The sequence below is a fragment of the Nipponia nippon genome, unplaced genomic scaffold (assembly GCF_047370975.1).
Source record: "Nipponia nippon isolate SJK-2023a ecotype South Korea unplaced genomic scaffold, ASM4737097v1 scaffold_22, whole genome shotgun sequence".
In the NCBI taxonomy this organism is placed as follows: Eukaryota; Metazoa; Chordata; class Aves; order Pelecaniformes; family Threskiornithidae; genus Nipponia; species Nipponia nippon.
The window spans coordinates 6,932,220-6,946,727 of NW_028262339.1; the positions used below are offsets into that span (position 1 = coordinate 6,932,220).

The 14,508-nt window shown below is 43.9% G+C and overlaps 1 protein-coding gene across 9 annotated transcripts in view; it reads left to right on the forward strand.

Annotated features, from left to right (window-relative positions):
- LOC104008541 (protein FAM219A) overlaps positions 1 to 14,508 on the forward strand; it is a 130,307-nt gene that overhangs the window by 73,251 nt on the left and 42,548 nt on the right. For all 9 annotated transcript variants that reach the window (XM_087760301.1, XM_087760302.1, XM_087760305.1 and 6 more), the window contains exon 2: positions 3,462 to 3,561. In XM_087760301.1, coding sequence (XP_087616427.1) covers positions 3,462 to 3,561 — 100 coding nt within the window. The remainder of the gene's footprint in view (positions 1 to 3,461; positions 3,562 to 14,508) is intronic.

Genomic DNA, 14,508 nt, shown 5'->3' on the forward strand with positions numbered 1-14,508 from the left:
AGGGGCTGGAAGGCATGTCCTATGAGGAGCGGCTAAGGACTCTGGGTTTGTCTAGTTTGGAGAGAAGGAGGCTGAGGGGCGACCTCATTGCTCTCTACAGCTGCCTGAGGAGGGGAAGTGGACATCCAGTGACAGGATGCATGGGAACGGCTCAAAGCTGCACCAGGGGAGGTTGAGACTGGACATTAGGAAGCATTTCTTTACCAAGAGGGTGGTCAAGCACTGGAACAGACTTCCTAGAGAGGAGGTCGATGCCCCATGCCTGTCAGTGTTTAAGAGGCATTTGGACAATGCCCTTAATAACATGCTTTAACTTTTGGTCAGCCCTGAAGTGGTCAGGCAGTTGGACTAGATGATCCTTGTAGGTCCCTTCCAACTGAAGTAGTCTATTCTATTCTATTCTGTTCACATCATTTGGCCTGGGACTGGTCAAACCACATAGCTGAGATTTTGATGTTGGGGTCAGAGCTGAATGCATCGGTCTAGGGAGGCTTGTAAAAAAGGACAAAATCACCAAGTGAATTCCAATAGCGAAAGCCCGTGGTGAATCTCAGTGTGCTTGTAGGCATTCACAAGCAGAAGGCTAATTAGTCAAGTAAATGTTTTTCTGGGTGGTTGAGCTATAGAGAGAGAAATGCGCCCATTCAGTATTCACAGAAGCAAAGCGTGTTCGTGCAAAGAGGATGCTCCAGCCGAGCTGCTGTGGGAATGCTGTCTTCTTGCAGCTAGGGTTTGTTACTGCGCAGTCCTGTGTGTTGCTGCAGAACGTATATGAAGTGATGGATGGGAAATATGACAGTGCCTTTGACGCTCCTGGGCCAGGGATAGATACATGCTGGCACTGGGGATGCTGTCTCTGGCCCAGCTCGGTTTCCTTTTGGTTCCATTTTACTCTTTGGAGGGAGCGGGTCTGACCCATGCACGCAGTGGTGGTTGCCCAGACTCTGCTGGTGCTTTGTGATCCCTCTGCGCTAGTCATGAGTCTGTTGTGCGGCAGTAACACGTTCCCCTGTGGGTCTGCTGTAGATGTGCAGTGCTGCTGAGGCAGAAATGTGTCATTCCAAACCTTGGAGATGAATTCCTGGTGTGGACTGGCATTGTTATGGACTCTGATGGTGTGTCCTTCATCATCCTCACCTCCAGAGTCAGGGGCAGGGGTGCAGTCTCCACCAGTTGCCAGGCCTCCTCTGTAGTCAGTAGGGGGAAAGGAAGACACATCTCCAGGGATGGACTCGTCTCCTTTTAAGATGAGTGTGTAAGGATGGAATTAATCACTCTTTTAAAATCATCTTTCTCTTCTCTGGTGATCTAGGAAGCCTTTTCTGTTTGTGTGGTCTGAGCTGGCCTTTTCTGTTGGTTTGAGCTGAGTCCTCTGGTCCAGGACCGGAGTCCAGATCCTCAAAGGCACCTCAGAACATTTCTCCCCTCCTGCTGTTCATGCAAATGGATGTCTAATGTCACTGGCAGGTTACCCACAAGGAGAAGCTACTGTCAGCATATCAGCTTCCAAGAAAAGTAGGGGCTGGTTTTGATTTAAAGAGTTTAAGTATAATTTTAACAGTTTGAACTTGAGCTAGTCCAGGTGGCCAGGCCCTTTCCCTGCTATGTGAACTGCTGGCTGTGGATTCCTTCCATGTGGGAGCTCATGTGTTCAAGTGCTGGACTGCACCAACACAGGAGGCAGTATCTGGCCATCGTACCATGTCCTTTATCATAACATGTCTACTCCCATACCTTCCTGCAGCCAGCAGATTGGGGCTCCAAAGACTTGGCTGTGTTCAATAATGCTAGGAAGCATCCAGCTCTTATTGTCATGCTCTTTAAAAACGGCTGTATCCTGCTGTCGTGGTTTAACCCCAGCCAGCAACTATGCACCACACAGCCGCTCACTCACTCCCCACCCCGGTGGGATGGGGGAGAGAATTGGAAGGGTGAAAGTCAGAAAACTTGTGGGTTGAGATAAGAACAGTTTAATAATTGAAGTAAAATGAAATAGAATAGTAGTAGTAGTAGTAGTAGTAGTAGTAGTAGTAGTAGTAGTAGTAGTAATAATAATAATAATAATAATAATAATAATAATAATAATAATATAATGATACAATAATAATATACAAAGCAAGTGATACACTATACAATTGCTCACCACCCGCCGACCGATGCCCAGCACGTCCCCGAGCAGCGATCACTGCCCCCCGGCCAACTCCCCCCAGTTTACATACTGAGCATGATGTCATACGGTATGGAATAGCCCTTTGGCCAGTCTGGGTCAGCTGTCCTGGCTGTGCTCCCTCTCAGCTTCTTGTGCACCAGGCAGAGCATGGGAAGCTGAAAAGTCCTTGACTAGTGTAAGCACTACTTAGCAACAACTAAAACATCAGTGTGTTATCAACATTATTCTCATCCTACATCCAAAACACAGCACTATACCAGCTACTAGGAAGAAAATTTACTCTATCCCAGCTGAAACCAGGACACCTGCCTTTTCCCAGACTGTCAGAGAAAAGGTTCTCATCTGGGAAGCCTGGACCCGGGTGGTGGCCTGCCACTTACCACCTTACACATCCCATATGTGCATGTTCAATTTAGTTTCTAGCTTCTTGGTGGGAAGAAGTGAACATGTTTGAAAACCAATTTTAATTTTCACTATGGTGCTAAATAGAGACAGTTCCAACAGGTTTGAAGTTTGCCATGAAAGGACTTTAAATATTTTCATCAGTGCTGGAGCTGCCCGAATTGGTAGTTTGTCTGTCTGAATCCTTTGATGCACTGTACCATAGAGTACAACACTACCTGGATTAGCTTGTCTGCAAGTAGGCACGATGGGGCAGACTCCATGTTTGTGGAGCTTTGGTTTTAGGGGGGATTTCAGTGACAGTGAAAGGTGCTGTGCTGAGAGATACTGAAATTAAATCTTTCCAGTTAGCCACAAAATAGGTCCAGATTGGGAAGTACAGACTTCTTCATTCCTCTCCAAGAGGGACCGGAGGTTGAATTCTCCTACTCATTCAGTCCTCATTTCTTCTGAGCTCGACTTTCACACAGCTGGTCACAAGCTTTTTAGTTTTAATCATGAGGTTGACTGGTCCACTTGGATCTCAGCTGAAACTGTAAATGCATTTCATACAACACCCCAAAGAGTCATCACATGAAAATGGTTCGGACTACTGCCAGCCTAGGCTAAATTTGAGCTGGTGACCCACTCTCCATATTATATTCCCAGTGTCATCCATCATATAAGTCAGATGTTGAAATTTGGTGTTCCCAGAGGTACTTTTAGCATACTAAACGTGCTTCCAAAGTTCTTTGTTTTGCCCCTAGGTTTCAGCCGTTCAAAACACCAGCATGTTCTCTGTTCTCTCTGAATGTGGGTGGGAATAGACTCACCTAACAGCCAGTTAGAGAAGAGACTGCATAACTTTTAGCTAAACCATTCTGTTTTGTTTCATTTTCTTTCTTAACAGGATCCAACAGCTGCATCTATTTCGGACAGAGATTGTGATACGAGAGAGGGAGAGACTGTAGCCATGAACTATAAGCCATCCCCACTTCAAGTGAAATTAGGTGAGTCTTTGCTGATGGAGAGTGAAAAGGCTGAATCCAAGGTCTGAAATATGGTGAAGTGCTCATGGGATCATATGCAGATCTCCATGCATGTGGCTGAGCATGCCAGCTCAGCTCAGACAACTCACAGAGTGGTTTATCAGTATGATTCTGCTGCTCAGGGAACTGACCTACAAATGTGCAAGGACCCTTTATCTTGGGCTGTGGTAGAGGAAGGAGCCTATGCCTTGAAAGGAAGGCATAGCTTTTTAAACCTACAGATTTTTATCAAGCTAAGATCAAGGCTTGGCCAGAAAAAGAATGAAGATAGAAGGACTGTAAAAAGAAGAGAAGACAGGATAACTGCAAACAAAAGGGAAAGGATCAGAGACTTGGACTACCAGGAAAAGACAGAGCTGTGTTACTGTGAGGTGGAGGGTTTGTAGGTTTGTAAAGGTTCACATAGAAATACTCATGCTATTTCTGAGCAATATTTTTGAAGTTCTGGAAGCAGAATCATATTAGCACAATACTCTGCTTCCTCACAAGGCTAATGCTTACAAGAGGACAGCAATCCACACATGGTTGTCCTGCCTCCAAAACCTGAGCCACTATTGTGCCACACAGACTCAAGAACCTGACAAGGGACAGGTCAAAGGAATAGTGTGCTTTTTGCTCAGAGCATGGGAATCTAAGTCTGGAAAATTTCCCATAGGAGCAGGAAGCAGTCCCCTGGTTGTCCTTCACATCAGAACAAATGACATTGACAGGATGCTGCTGGAGCTGGTTGAGGTCGACCTGTCGGAGTGGGTCCAGAGGAAGGGCCACAAAAATGGTCAGAGGGATGGAACACCTCTCCCATGAGGAAAGGCTGAGAAAGTTGGGGTTATTTAGCCTGGAGAAGAGAAGGCTCTGAGGAGACCTTATTGTGGCCTTTCAATACTTAAAGGGGGCTTATAAGAAAGATGGGGACAGACTTTTTAATAGGGCCTGTAGCGATAGGACAAGGGGTAACAATTTTAAACTAAAAGAGAGTAGACTATATATAAGGAAGATATAAGGAAGAATTTTTTTTTACTATGAGGGTGGTGAACCACTGGAACAGGTTGCCCAGAGAGGTTGTAGATGCCCCATCCCTGGAAACATTCAAGGTCAGGTTGGACGGGGCTCTGTGCAACCTGATCTAGTTGTAGATGTCCCTGCCCATTGCAGGGGGGTTGGACTAGATGACCTTTAAAGATCCCTTCCAACCCAAAGCATTCTATGATTCTATGCCATGCTGGGGAAGGCTCTGAAAGAAGTGGGTGCCCAGATGTTCAGTGGAATAACTCTGGCCCCTACAGTGACAGGGAAGGTCAGCAGACAGCTACGGTTTGAAGAAGATTTGGGGAAGTTTGGGCATTGGTGTATGATTATGAAGAGATGTTCTCTGATAAATAGGTTTTACCCAAGGACCTGCAACTGCAAACACTGGTGTTGGCCTCATTTATAAGAGGAACCTTAAAGAAACACCAGAAAAAGGATGGGAAGTGCTTGTGCAGTCTCAAGGCTCTGCCTGAGCATGTGGTAAATTGAATAATCAAACAAATCTGGTCATGGCAGTGCAGAAAGGAATGTCACAGAGTAGACCCATGGATGGCAAAGGAAAAGAAAGTGGTTGAATAGGCAAGATCTCACTGAAAGAGTGACTAGGGAGGAGAAGACGGAAAGCTGGATATGCAAATGTAACAAGATTATGCAGCAAAATGGAGGACCTTGAGCTACTGATACAGGATATGAGCGAGTGCATTGGGACAGTAGATCTGTCCTGCAATCACAGTCATGAGCACTCTAAAACCAGTGGCTGCTTTTCAGGAAAAGGCAGGGAGTAGCAGTATGTGTTAATGACAGCACAACTCACAGTCTAGTAAAATATTATCACTGCCAGCATGCTATATGCCACCAGGATCCTTTTTCACCACCAAGAGAGTTCTTTAATGTTATTAAAGAGATAATTACTACTGAAATAGTTGTTTTGGATAATTTAACATCAGGAATCAGGTTGGAGAGCAATTTGAGGTGCTAGAGCGCATCCAAAGAAGGGCAACGAAGCTGATGAAGGGTCTAGCGAACAAGTCTTATGAGGAGAGGCTGAGGGAACTGGGGTTGTTTAGTCTGGAGAAAAGGAGGCTGAGGGGAGACCTTATTGCTCTCTACAACTACCTGAAAGGAGGTTGTAGCGAGGTGGGGGTCGGTCTCTTCTCCCTGGTAACAAGTGATAGGACAAGAGGAAACGGCCTTAAGCTGTGCCAGGGGAGGTTTAGGTTGGATATTAGGAAAAACATCTTCACTGAAAGGGTAGTCAGGCATTGGAACAGACTGCCCAGGGAAGTGGTTGAGTCTCCATCCCTGGAGGTATTTAAAAGACAGGTAGACGTGGTGCTCGAGGACATGGTTTAGTGGTGGACTTGGCAGTGCTAGGTTAATGGTTGGCTCGATGATCTTAAGGGTCCTTTCCAACCTAAATGATTTTATGATTCTATATTTGGGAGACATCAGTACAACAAAGACTCAGAAATGCCATAGAGAAAAAACATGTAAACTGGAATAATAGAAATGAGAAAAATATGACAGGAGAAACTCAGTCTGCTGTAAACTGGAATTTACCAACTGGAGGTGACTTAGGAAGAGGAAGCCTGTTACATAGTTGATTGCAAGGTAACTAATTTTTAAAATGGACTAATACATGAAAATATGCCGTAGTCACACTTCTACAGAGTTTACCAGCTTTTTTCCAAGGATCAGATACAACAGAATGAGTCCTTCTGCCAGAACTTCTGCTTTTCCACATAGGGACAATTTTATTCCACTTAGCCACTGCTGAATGCTGCTGTCCACTAGTAAAGAGGCAAAGGGAGGTATTGGAAGAGTCTGAATAGTTTTTCCAGTAGATAGAGGTGTACCATTGCCAGGACCTCCTTTCCAGCTAGTGCTCCTTCCTAGTGAATACTCAGTGCTGACCACAATATGGTTATGAAGGTAATAGTGGGTGAAATCTGTCTGCTTAAGAGGAGTTGTCTGACAAGGCTGACGAGCATCTTCCTGCCTTGTCTCCAGAGAGAAGTCTGCTCAAACACCACTCTGCCTGTGGATACAGTGTGCCTCTTTAATTAGGTGAACACATATCTAGTGGCATTTTGATCAACTCTCTACTCTTAGCCATACCCAGATGAGCTCTAGGTTACCTGGGGCAAAATGAGACTAACAGTATTATCTGTAGCCAGTGTAACATGCCTTTAATCCACATCAGCTCCTGCTGCTGTTATTCTTAAAATCTGCTCAGCCTTTACAATTTTCAAACAGTTTAATGGCTTGTGTCTCCTGGCTCTGGCCCCCATTCCTCCAACTCGATCTTTTGTCTCCTGCATTAAACTCGTCAGAACTTGGATTGGTTTTTTAATCTCTTTAAGCCTAGGCAAAGTTAAGGTAGTACATAAATGTTTAATAGCTTAACTGGCAGAGCCATTGTTGGGGATGGTAGCGACTGGGGGTTTAATCCTATTGCAGGTTTTCTATATGGATAGCGACATTTTTCACTGTTAAATCAGAATCAATTGTTCAAATGTCAGTTGCTCTGCTGGAAAGTTGATAAATGTCATTTTTTTACTCTGTGAAGATTCATATATAAATCTGTCATATGTGCTTGCTGTAAGCTTGGTTCAAATGAGCTCAATTAAATACCAACCCAGCATGAATACAACTTTTGCTTCCAGAGTCCACAGTGATTGAAGCATGACAAAAAGAATGTGCTGTGCTGCATGCACTGAACACAGATTTATTCCACTGCTTGAATGGTCTTTTCCTTGGTTGTATCTCCCCCCTGAATAAATACATTTCATGGTCACACGTTTGCTTGGGGGTCAGTTAGATACAAGAAAAACTAACCAGGTGGCTTATATTTCTAGTGACTTCCTAAAGGTTACACCTGGTTTGTAAGTGGAATAGTAAAACATTTAGCTTGCTGCTGGGGCCACATCAACAAAGTGGAGAACCTCACACCAAGGGGAAATAACTTCTCCCGGTTTGTGTAGTTCAAAATCTTAAACCCTTATTGATATTATATCCATATTAATTATATAATTCTTACTTTTCTAACACTCCTACTTTGTATTTCTGTCAGGAACTTCAGGGCTCAGCCATGCTGCTTGTTTTCTTGCAAATCACTTGATAAGGAGGCTCCTGACAGCACTGTGGGGGGCTGGGTGTCCATTAGTGCTTAGGAGATGTCTCCAGCACATCCCTATTAGGAGGCATATCCAGATGGAGCAAGCCTTTTGAAAACAGAAGAGAGTTGTCATAAAGAGAGAGGGAGGAACAGAATAATCCCCAAGTGTAAATCTCAGGGGCTTCATGTCCACTGGAAGGCAACAGATCTCCATGAGATCCCCAGGAGATGAGATATTATTTTAACGAAGCTTATGCCATCTGTTTTTCTATTTTGCATTTTTAATTTCCCTTCTCTGCGCTGAAATCCCCATCCAGACAGTCTGTCTGTCTTACCTAGCAGTCAGTGATGTGACAGCATTAAAACAGAATGGGCAACGTGGCAATTGGTTGGACTGTTGCAGAACAGGTTACTGTAGTGATGAGCGACTGTGGCAGTGGCATCTTCATCAGCACATCCACCACATTGGGAGCTTGGCAGTAAATCTCCTGCATCCCCATCTGCAGATGAACATATGGGAGAGAAGCAAACAGACTCATAGCACCCTTCATCCCTCTGATGTAAGCACATCCTCTCGTTGGACTAGATAGAGAATAAGGCACTGTTTATGGAAGATTGCTCAGTGGGGTGCCTAAATGTATGTGAAAAGAGTGTCTAAGTTAGGCAAACTGGATCCCACCTTAAGACTGAGTGAACTACATGTAGATGAGGTCTCCTGCCATATGACCAAGAGGAAGCCTAGTTCATATTGATGCAGGTTTGAAAGTGTTTATGGTTTTTGTTTTAGATTTTCTTTGCAAAGCTGCTTGTAAAAAAATTACCTGAATTGCAAATGTAGCAGATAATTTTCCTGCTTTCCTATCTACTGTTTTGTTCCCCTCCCAGCTTAGATCTCATGCTGGTATTTAATTTAATACCAAAAAACATAGTGGCTGATACTAGTCAGCCCCATAAGGAGAAGTAAGCATCACAAAGTTGCCTTTGGTGTAAGCTGCTGTAGCTCAATTATATAATCTACCAGCCTAACCAGAAACTTTCCTTGCTTCAAGAGGCAGGAAGCTGTCATAACACTAACAGAACAGAGCTGTTTCATTAATTAATATGGTACTAACACTTTCCTCCTGCCAGCTGCATTGTAGGACGTTGCTTTTTTTTCTCTAGGAGACACAGCACAGATTGCTCTTAGAGCAGGTCAGCCACAGCCCAGCTACTGCTGGGAAGGAAATTCTGCTCGCTGGGAGCCTGGACCTATTGCTAGGGTAGTCATAAAAGCCTCTTGAGTCACCCCAGCCCGGCCTTTTGGCTTTCTGTGTGACAAGAAGGAGATGAGAGCAACTGAATGGCCATAGCGGGGCCTGAGCCAAGCAGATGGCTCAGGGAGAGGTGAAGGAAGTCTCGGTAGAAAAAGCTGTTCTCTGACAAATAACCATAGTGCTCACCCTTCAAGGAGAGATTTCAAATGAGACCACCAAGGCTTCTTGTCTGCTTCTGCCTCTTCCTGTATCAGTCCCACCTCTCCATGTGAGATGTTGACAGGGATTGTCCTTGAATTTTGCAAGACGCTGTTGCTGGTTCTGCGTAAGCTAAGAGGCTTACTGTTGATCAGTAGAAGGGAACCCTTTGGTACCCAGAACTGGAGAGTAGCATGTGGAGACATGAACAGTGGCAGTGTAAAGCCATGCCCTGAGGGAAAGGGCCCAATCCCTACCTGTTGCTCATCACTCCATCACTCTGCTCCTCCATGTACAAACATCCTAAGATTTTATGCAGTGACAGCAGAGGAGTTCATATCTCTGGCTTCCACAGTCTCTAGTTGGGGATGGGGATTCTGCCTGGGGACACCAATTAGGTACGTCCACTTCCAAGCACCAAATTACTTGTGCTATTGGATTAATTCCTGCTTGTTAACAAAAAAGATTCTCAAAAACCTCAAGCAACTGGAATGATGTTCACTTAGAGCAAGCAACTCTGGTAGGGGTAAAACGGCAGCAGAAACCCTGTCACAAAGAAATATAGCATGTTGTTCCCTGGTGTGCTTGACTTGGACAAAACTGAGGATCTAATTTATGGCTGGGCCCCATCTTGGTGGAGACTGGAGTGAACAGAGGAGATATAATCCATTTGGGGACAGAGGCTGACAACACAAGCTGTGGTGTTAGCTCCTGCCTTCCAGCCTGCTGCTGCGCATTCATGGCAGATATTAAACTGCTGTACAGTCAGGGAGGAGTAGTACTGGGAATATCAGTCAGTGAGGTGAGAACCACAAAGCCCTCAGGGTTCAACATAACAAAATTTGTGCATTTGTGGTTGAAACTTTACAGATGGTCTCTAATCCCAGTAAAGAACAGACTGCCTTTATCTCCCCATGCTCCTGAAACTGATCTTTCCATCTGTGTAGTTATTTAACCCCCCTCTCCTGGGGTTGGGTATGGGTTCAGAGCTTGTTTTAAAGCATCTCCATCAAAGAGCCACAAAGCACACAGCAGAGCAACCTATCCCAGTGCTGTTCAAAAGGATGCCTCACTCAGAGATCCCCTTCCAGGGCTGCTCTTGCCACGGGTCAAGATGAAAAACTGACACTGGGAGATGCAGTCCCAAACAGAGCAGGCAGCAAGCATCTTGCATAGGCTGAATGGCTCGGTACCTGCCTGTATCTGTGGCTCCTTTTCTGCATCATCTCTTCCCAGTCTGCTTCACAGCTTGTGACTTCTAAGCATTTCATACAGAAAACAGAATAATAAGGGAAGGTTGAAGTAGACTGGACGAATCAATGCCATTAGTGTATCCTTTTGTCAGTAACTCAAGTACTGTACTATTCCCAGTTGCTCTTCTGTAACAAGGCAATTAATGCTAATTAGGTACAGCAACTGTTGTTTCTGGAAAGAAGCTCTGTGGGTAAATTAGGGAAACATTTTATAAAAAAGCTGTAACTCTTAAGCTAGGTCCCCAGGTTCCAGCTCTATTGACAAAACTACAGATTTCCATATCCATAACTGTTTGCATGGCAACCTCAAGTGATATCATTACCTTAAATGCACAAAGCCATTTTCTTCCCCTGAGAGCACCCATTTCCTTGAACACAGTCTGTGCTTTGTACAGGTGGGATGAGTAACGTGGAAGTCGGAGCGCAATGGCAATATAGCACTGCTATTGATTTTCTTCATGAAGATAGAAGTGCAGCCTACCACTCGGAGGTCTCTTGGGGCTTGGGAGGAAGTTATTTAAACATGACTTCATGTGTTATTACTCTTTCCATTTATAAGAGAAATTGTGTATGCACATTTATTGTAGCATCCTTCCTGTAGGATATCTCCAGGGTCTTTTTTTGAAGGGGATGAGAGATTGAACAACTGGATCATGTTAAGGGCAGTAGGGCTGTCTGCAGACAGAGTAGCAAAGATGAGGGCAGAAAAACAGTTGTGACAGGCATATTATTGCAGATTAGTTAGAGGAGAAATAGAGGGGCAGAAGGGAAGAGGTGCGTGAAACACTGTGGCTGACAGGCTCTGGTGGACAGTAAAGCCATTAAGAGAAACTGGAACAGAACAATTCACTGGAGTTCAGCAGAGAGCTCTGGGCAGGAGGAAGTATGTAAGTGGGTGAGATGGAGAGAAGGGAGGTACCAGTCAGCAAAGTGCAGGAGCAAAGCATGGGCATATGAATATGAGCATGATGTGGCATGATGTTCACCAGATGTGCCTAGTCTTTCTGTCACTGCAATTTGCTTGATTTGTTATGCCACCCCACCAGGGCTTTACTGGCCTTCCCAGCTCTCCACCGTCATACATGCACTTCTCCCGTGACAAGTTACTGGGTACCCATGCACCTCACAAGCTGATAGACACACACCCACTCACATCTTGTGTTGCACACACCACTCTTGGCTAATATGCCTTCAGATAAAAAGTCATGAAGGAGGAGGCTTTAAGGTAGCCAAATCATTTTGATGGGCATTACCTGGCCATCCTTTGGCCACTCCAAATTTCTACAGTACCTACAGGTCTGATAGTCTAGGAAAGTGAGCTAATCCTGAAGATCTGCTTCTACACAAATTATTTTACTTTGTAATGAGAATGGGCCAAAGCATCTGGTATCTGAATGGGAGGTTTGTGCCTGAAGCAGGAGACCAGAGCTTCAAATTACAGGTTCTCTTCTTTGCACTGCCCTGACCCACCATAATCTGTCACCTCAAATATGAGAAGCAGCTCAGATATCTCCTGCTTATTTCACTAGCAGAAGGTTGTGAGGCAAAACAAATTAAGCAAAATATTGAGATTCTCTGATAGAAGGAGGGAAAAATTCAGTAATTTAAGTAGTGATTAGAATAAAAACTAGGTCTAGCAAAGCCTAACCCCAGCAGGCAGCACCACAGCAGTGATAAGCTGGTGGTCTGTTCAGAGGTCTCATTACACAGTATGTATTATTCTCATCACTGTTTTCTATGAAGTACTTAGAGAGCTGGTTTAAAAAAGAGTGACATCCCCAAAGGTGATTTACAACTTGTTCCTGACATTTAAAAGACTAACACCAGCTGAGTTGACAAGGCTGCCTGCTCAGGTGTTGGCATCTTTGACAAAATCAACACAGAAAAGTGCAATAGTACTAAGTTTTCTGGCTTCTCAGAGCCCTGTGTACTTAAATGTAGGTTCCACATGTTCCTCTGGCCCACTGCAGGGGAACATTTCCCCAGTTCTGAATTGCTCAGGTGTTACTATTTCTGTAATTTCTTCTAATGTCTCCATAGGTAGATGAGTTTCTGTGTATCACTCAAGAGAAGCAAGTAGAGCCCAGTGTAATTAATGTAAACTGGCTCCAGAACAGACCACAGCATCTGCAGACAATATTGGATGATGCAATTTTTTTCTGTATTTATTAATTATGAGCCTTAAACTGTACCTGATGGTTAATTGAATTTGTTCTGACTATTCATTGATGTGGTCTCCCCCTTTGTCTTCTCTGTGCTGCACACTCAGCTCTTAACTGGGAAAGGTTACTGTCTGCTTATTGAGCATTGGGGCTAAAATGCTCTGTCAGCAGATCAGGGCTCTATTAAAGAAATAATGTGTAGAAATAACACATGCTTCTTAAAGGGAAGGAATTTGTGCTAGTATAGGAAGTTCACTGCAATTCTTGTTTTTTAACTGCTATCCTTACGCATAGAGGATGTTCACAGCACCCTGAAAACTTCTTGTCACTTCTCTGAGATCTTAAAGGATCCTTTGGAGATTCAGAGCTCAGAAAAACACACAGACTTCGATGTGCCACAGCAGGAGAGCAGAATAGATGAGGATGTCATCAATATTGTGTGTCCTGGCAATAGCAGGGTCCTTGTTAGGTGAGGATACCCTGGTAGTCTTGGACACAGACCTCAGCCAAGCATGAACAGAGGAACATCCAAGGAGCCCTTTTCCTCTGAAACTGGGGACAGTCTTGGGTCCAAGTATAGCAGCTAGCGTTACACCCAGCTGTGCACAGCAGAGCCCCAGCATGCCAGGCATAGTAAGTGATGCAGCTAAAGTACCACCTGCGTGGCCAAGCTCTTAATGTGTCAGTTAGGGAGATGTACCACATGAAATGGTGGAGAAGTAGTATAGAAGCAGCAGCAGCAACAAACTAAGCATGTTTTTTTGCCCAGTTAGCACAGTCAGACTTCATCACGTCCATCAGTTTTGGTTCTGTCACAAATCCTGATTTAGGATACTGCCGACTACACCAATTTATCACAAATGGGTGATTTAGACCGCTTAAAGAACCACTGTCAAAGGTATCAGCAAAAGTGGTTTTATTGAAATATGATGTGGTAAAAGTGCGACTTAACAAAGTTCAATGGCAAGGTTCACTCTATTACTTACTGCACAAAGGATATAACAATGATTCAAAACTACCAAGACAGAATCAGGGTTTTAAGGCAATTCTACTGTAAATCCAAACCCATCATGTTATGTTTGCTGTAACTTCAAATTTTTCTACCTTCTGCTCTAAATGCAAGATAATTCCTGCTTTTTCCAAACAACCTACATACCCTCTTCTTTGCTCTCTGCTATGAAACTGGTACAATCAAGACAGCAGGTGTTGATGTCTCTTGGATGAATGATGCAGTTCTCCTGTCTAGCTCAATAGTCTGAAGTTCACAAGCTTAAAAGTGCTTTCTGCCATGAGTAAACAGTGAGCTGGCTATGAGAAGAGAGTTTAATCACACCAGGTGTTTCAGAGCTGAAGGCTGCTGGCAGCCCCTTCACTGTAATGGAGCTCCCAAGTAACACCAGCTGCTCCATCTCAGAAAACAGCCTCTCTCAGTTCCCCTGTCACTACTCAGCCTGACAGTAAGAGCAGATTTTCAAAAAAAAAAAAGATTTGATATGATTTATTTTAAATATTGGTTGTAGGACTAGCAATTTGGGAGAAAAGATTAAGAGTACAAGTGAGACAATTGTACTTTGTATAAGTTGATCTGAGAAACAGTGTTTGACATATTAAATGACACTGTGCTAAAAATATGTCTTGAACAAGGCTAGCATATTTAATTTTTAAAGTGATGCTGTCAAGCATGGGTAGTTTGAGTCCAGAATGGAGGCCACTTTTTAAAATTAAGATTTTTCAGGTTTTGCTTACAATTTAAAAAAACCAAGCAAACAGGTATCTTGGGCTTAAAGTCTCTAGTAAACCCTAGCACTATTTTTTTAAGAAGTTCACTAAAAGAATATGTAATTGGTCGTTCCAAAACTATTCACGAATTCATGTCTAATTTACAAGGTGGTTTTGGC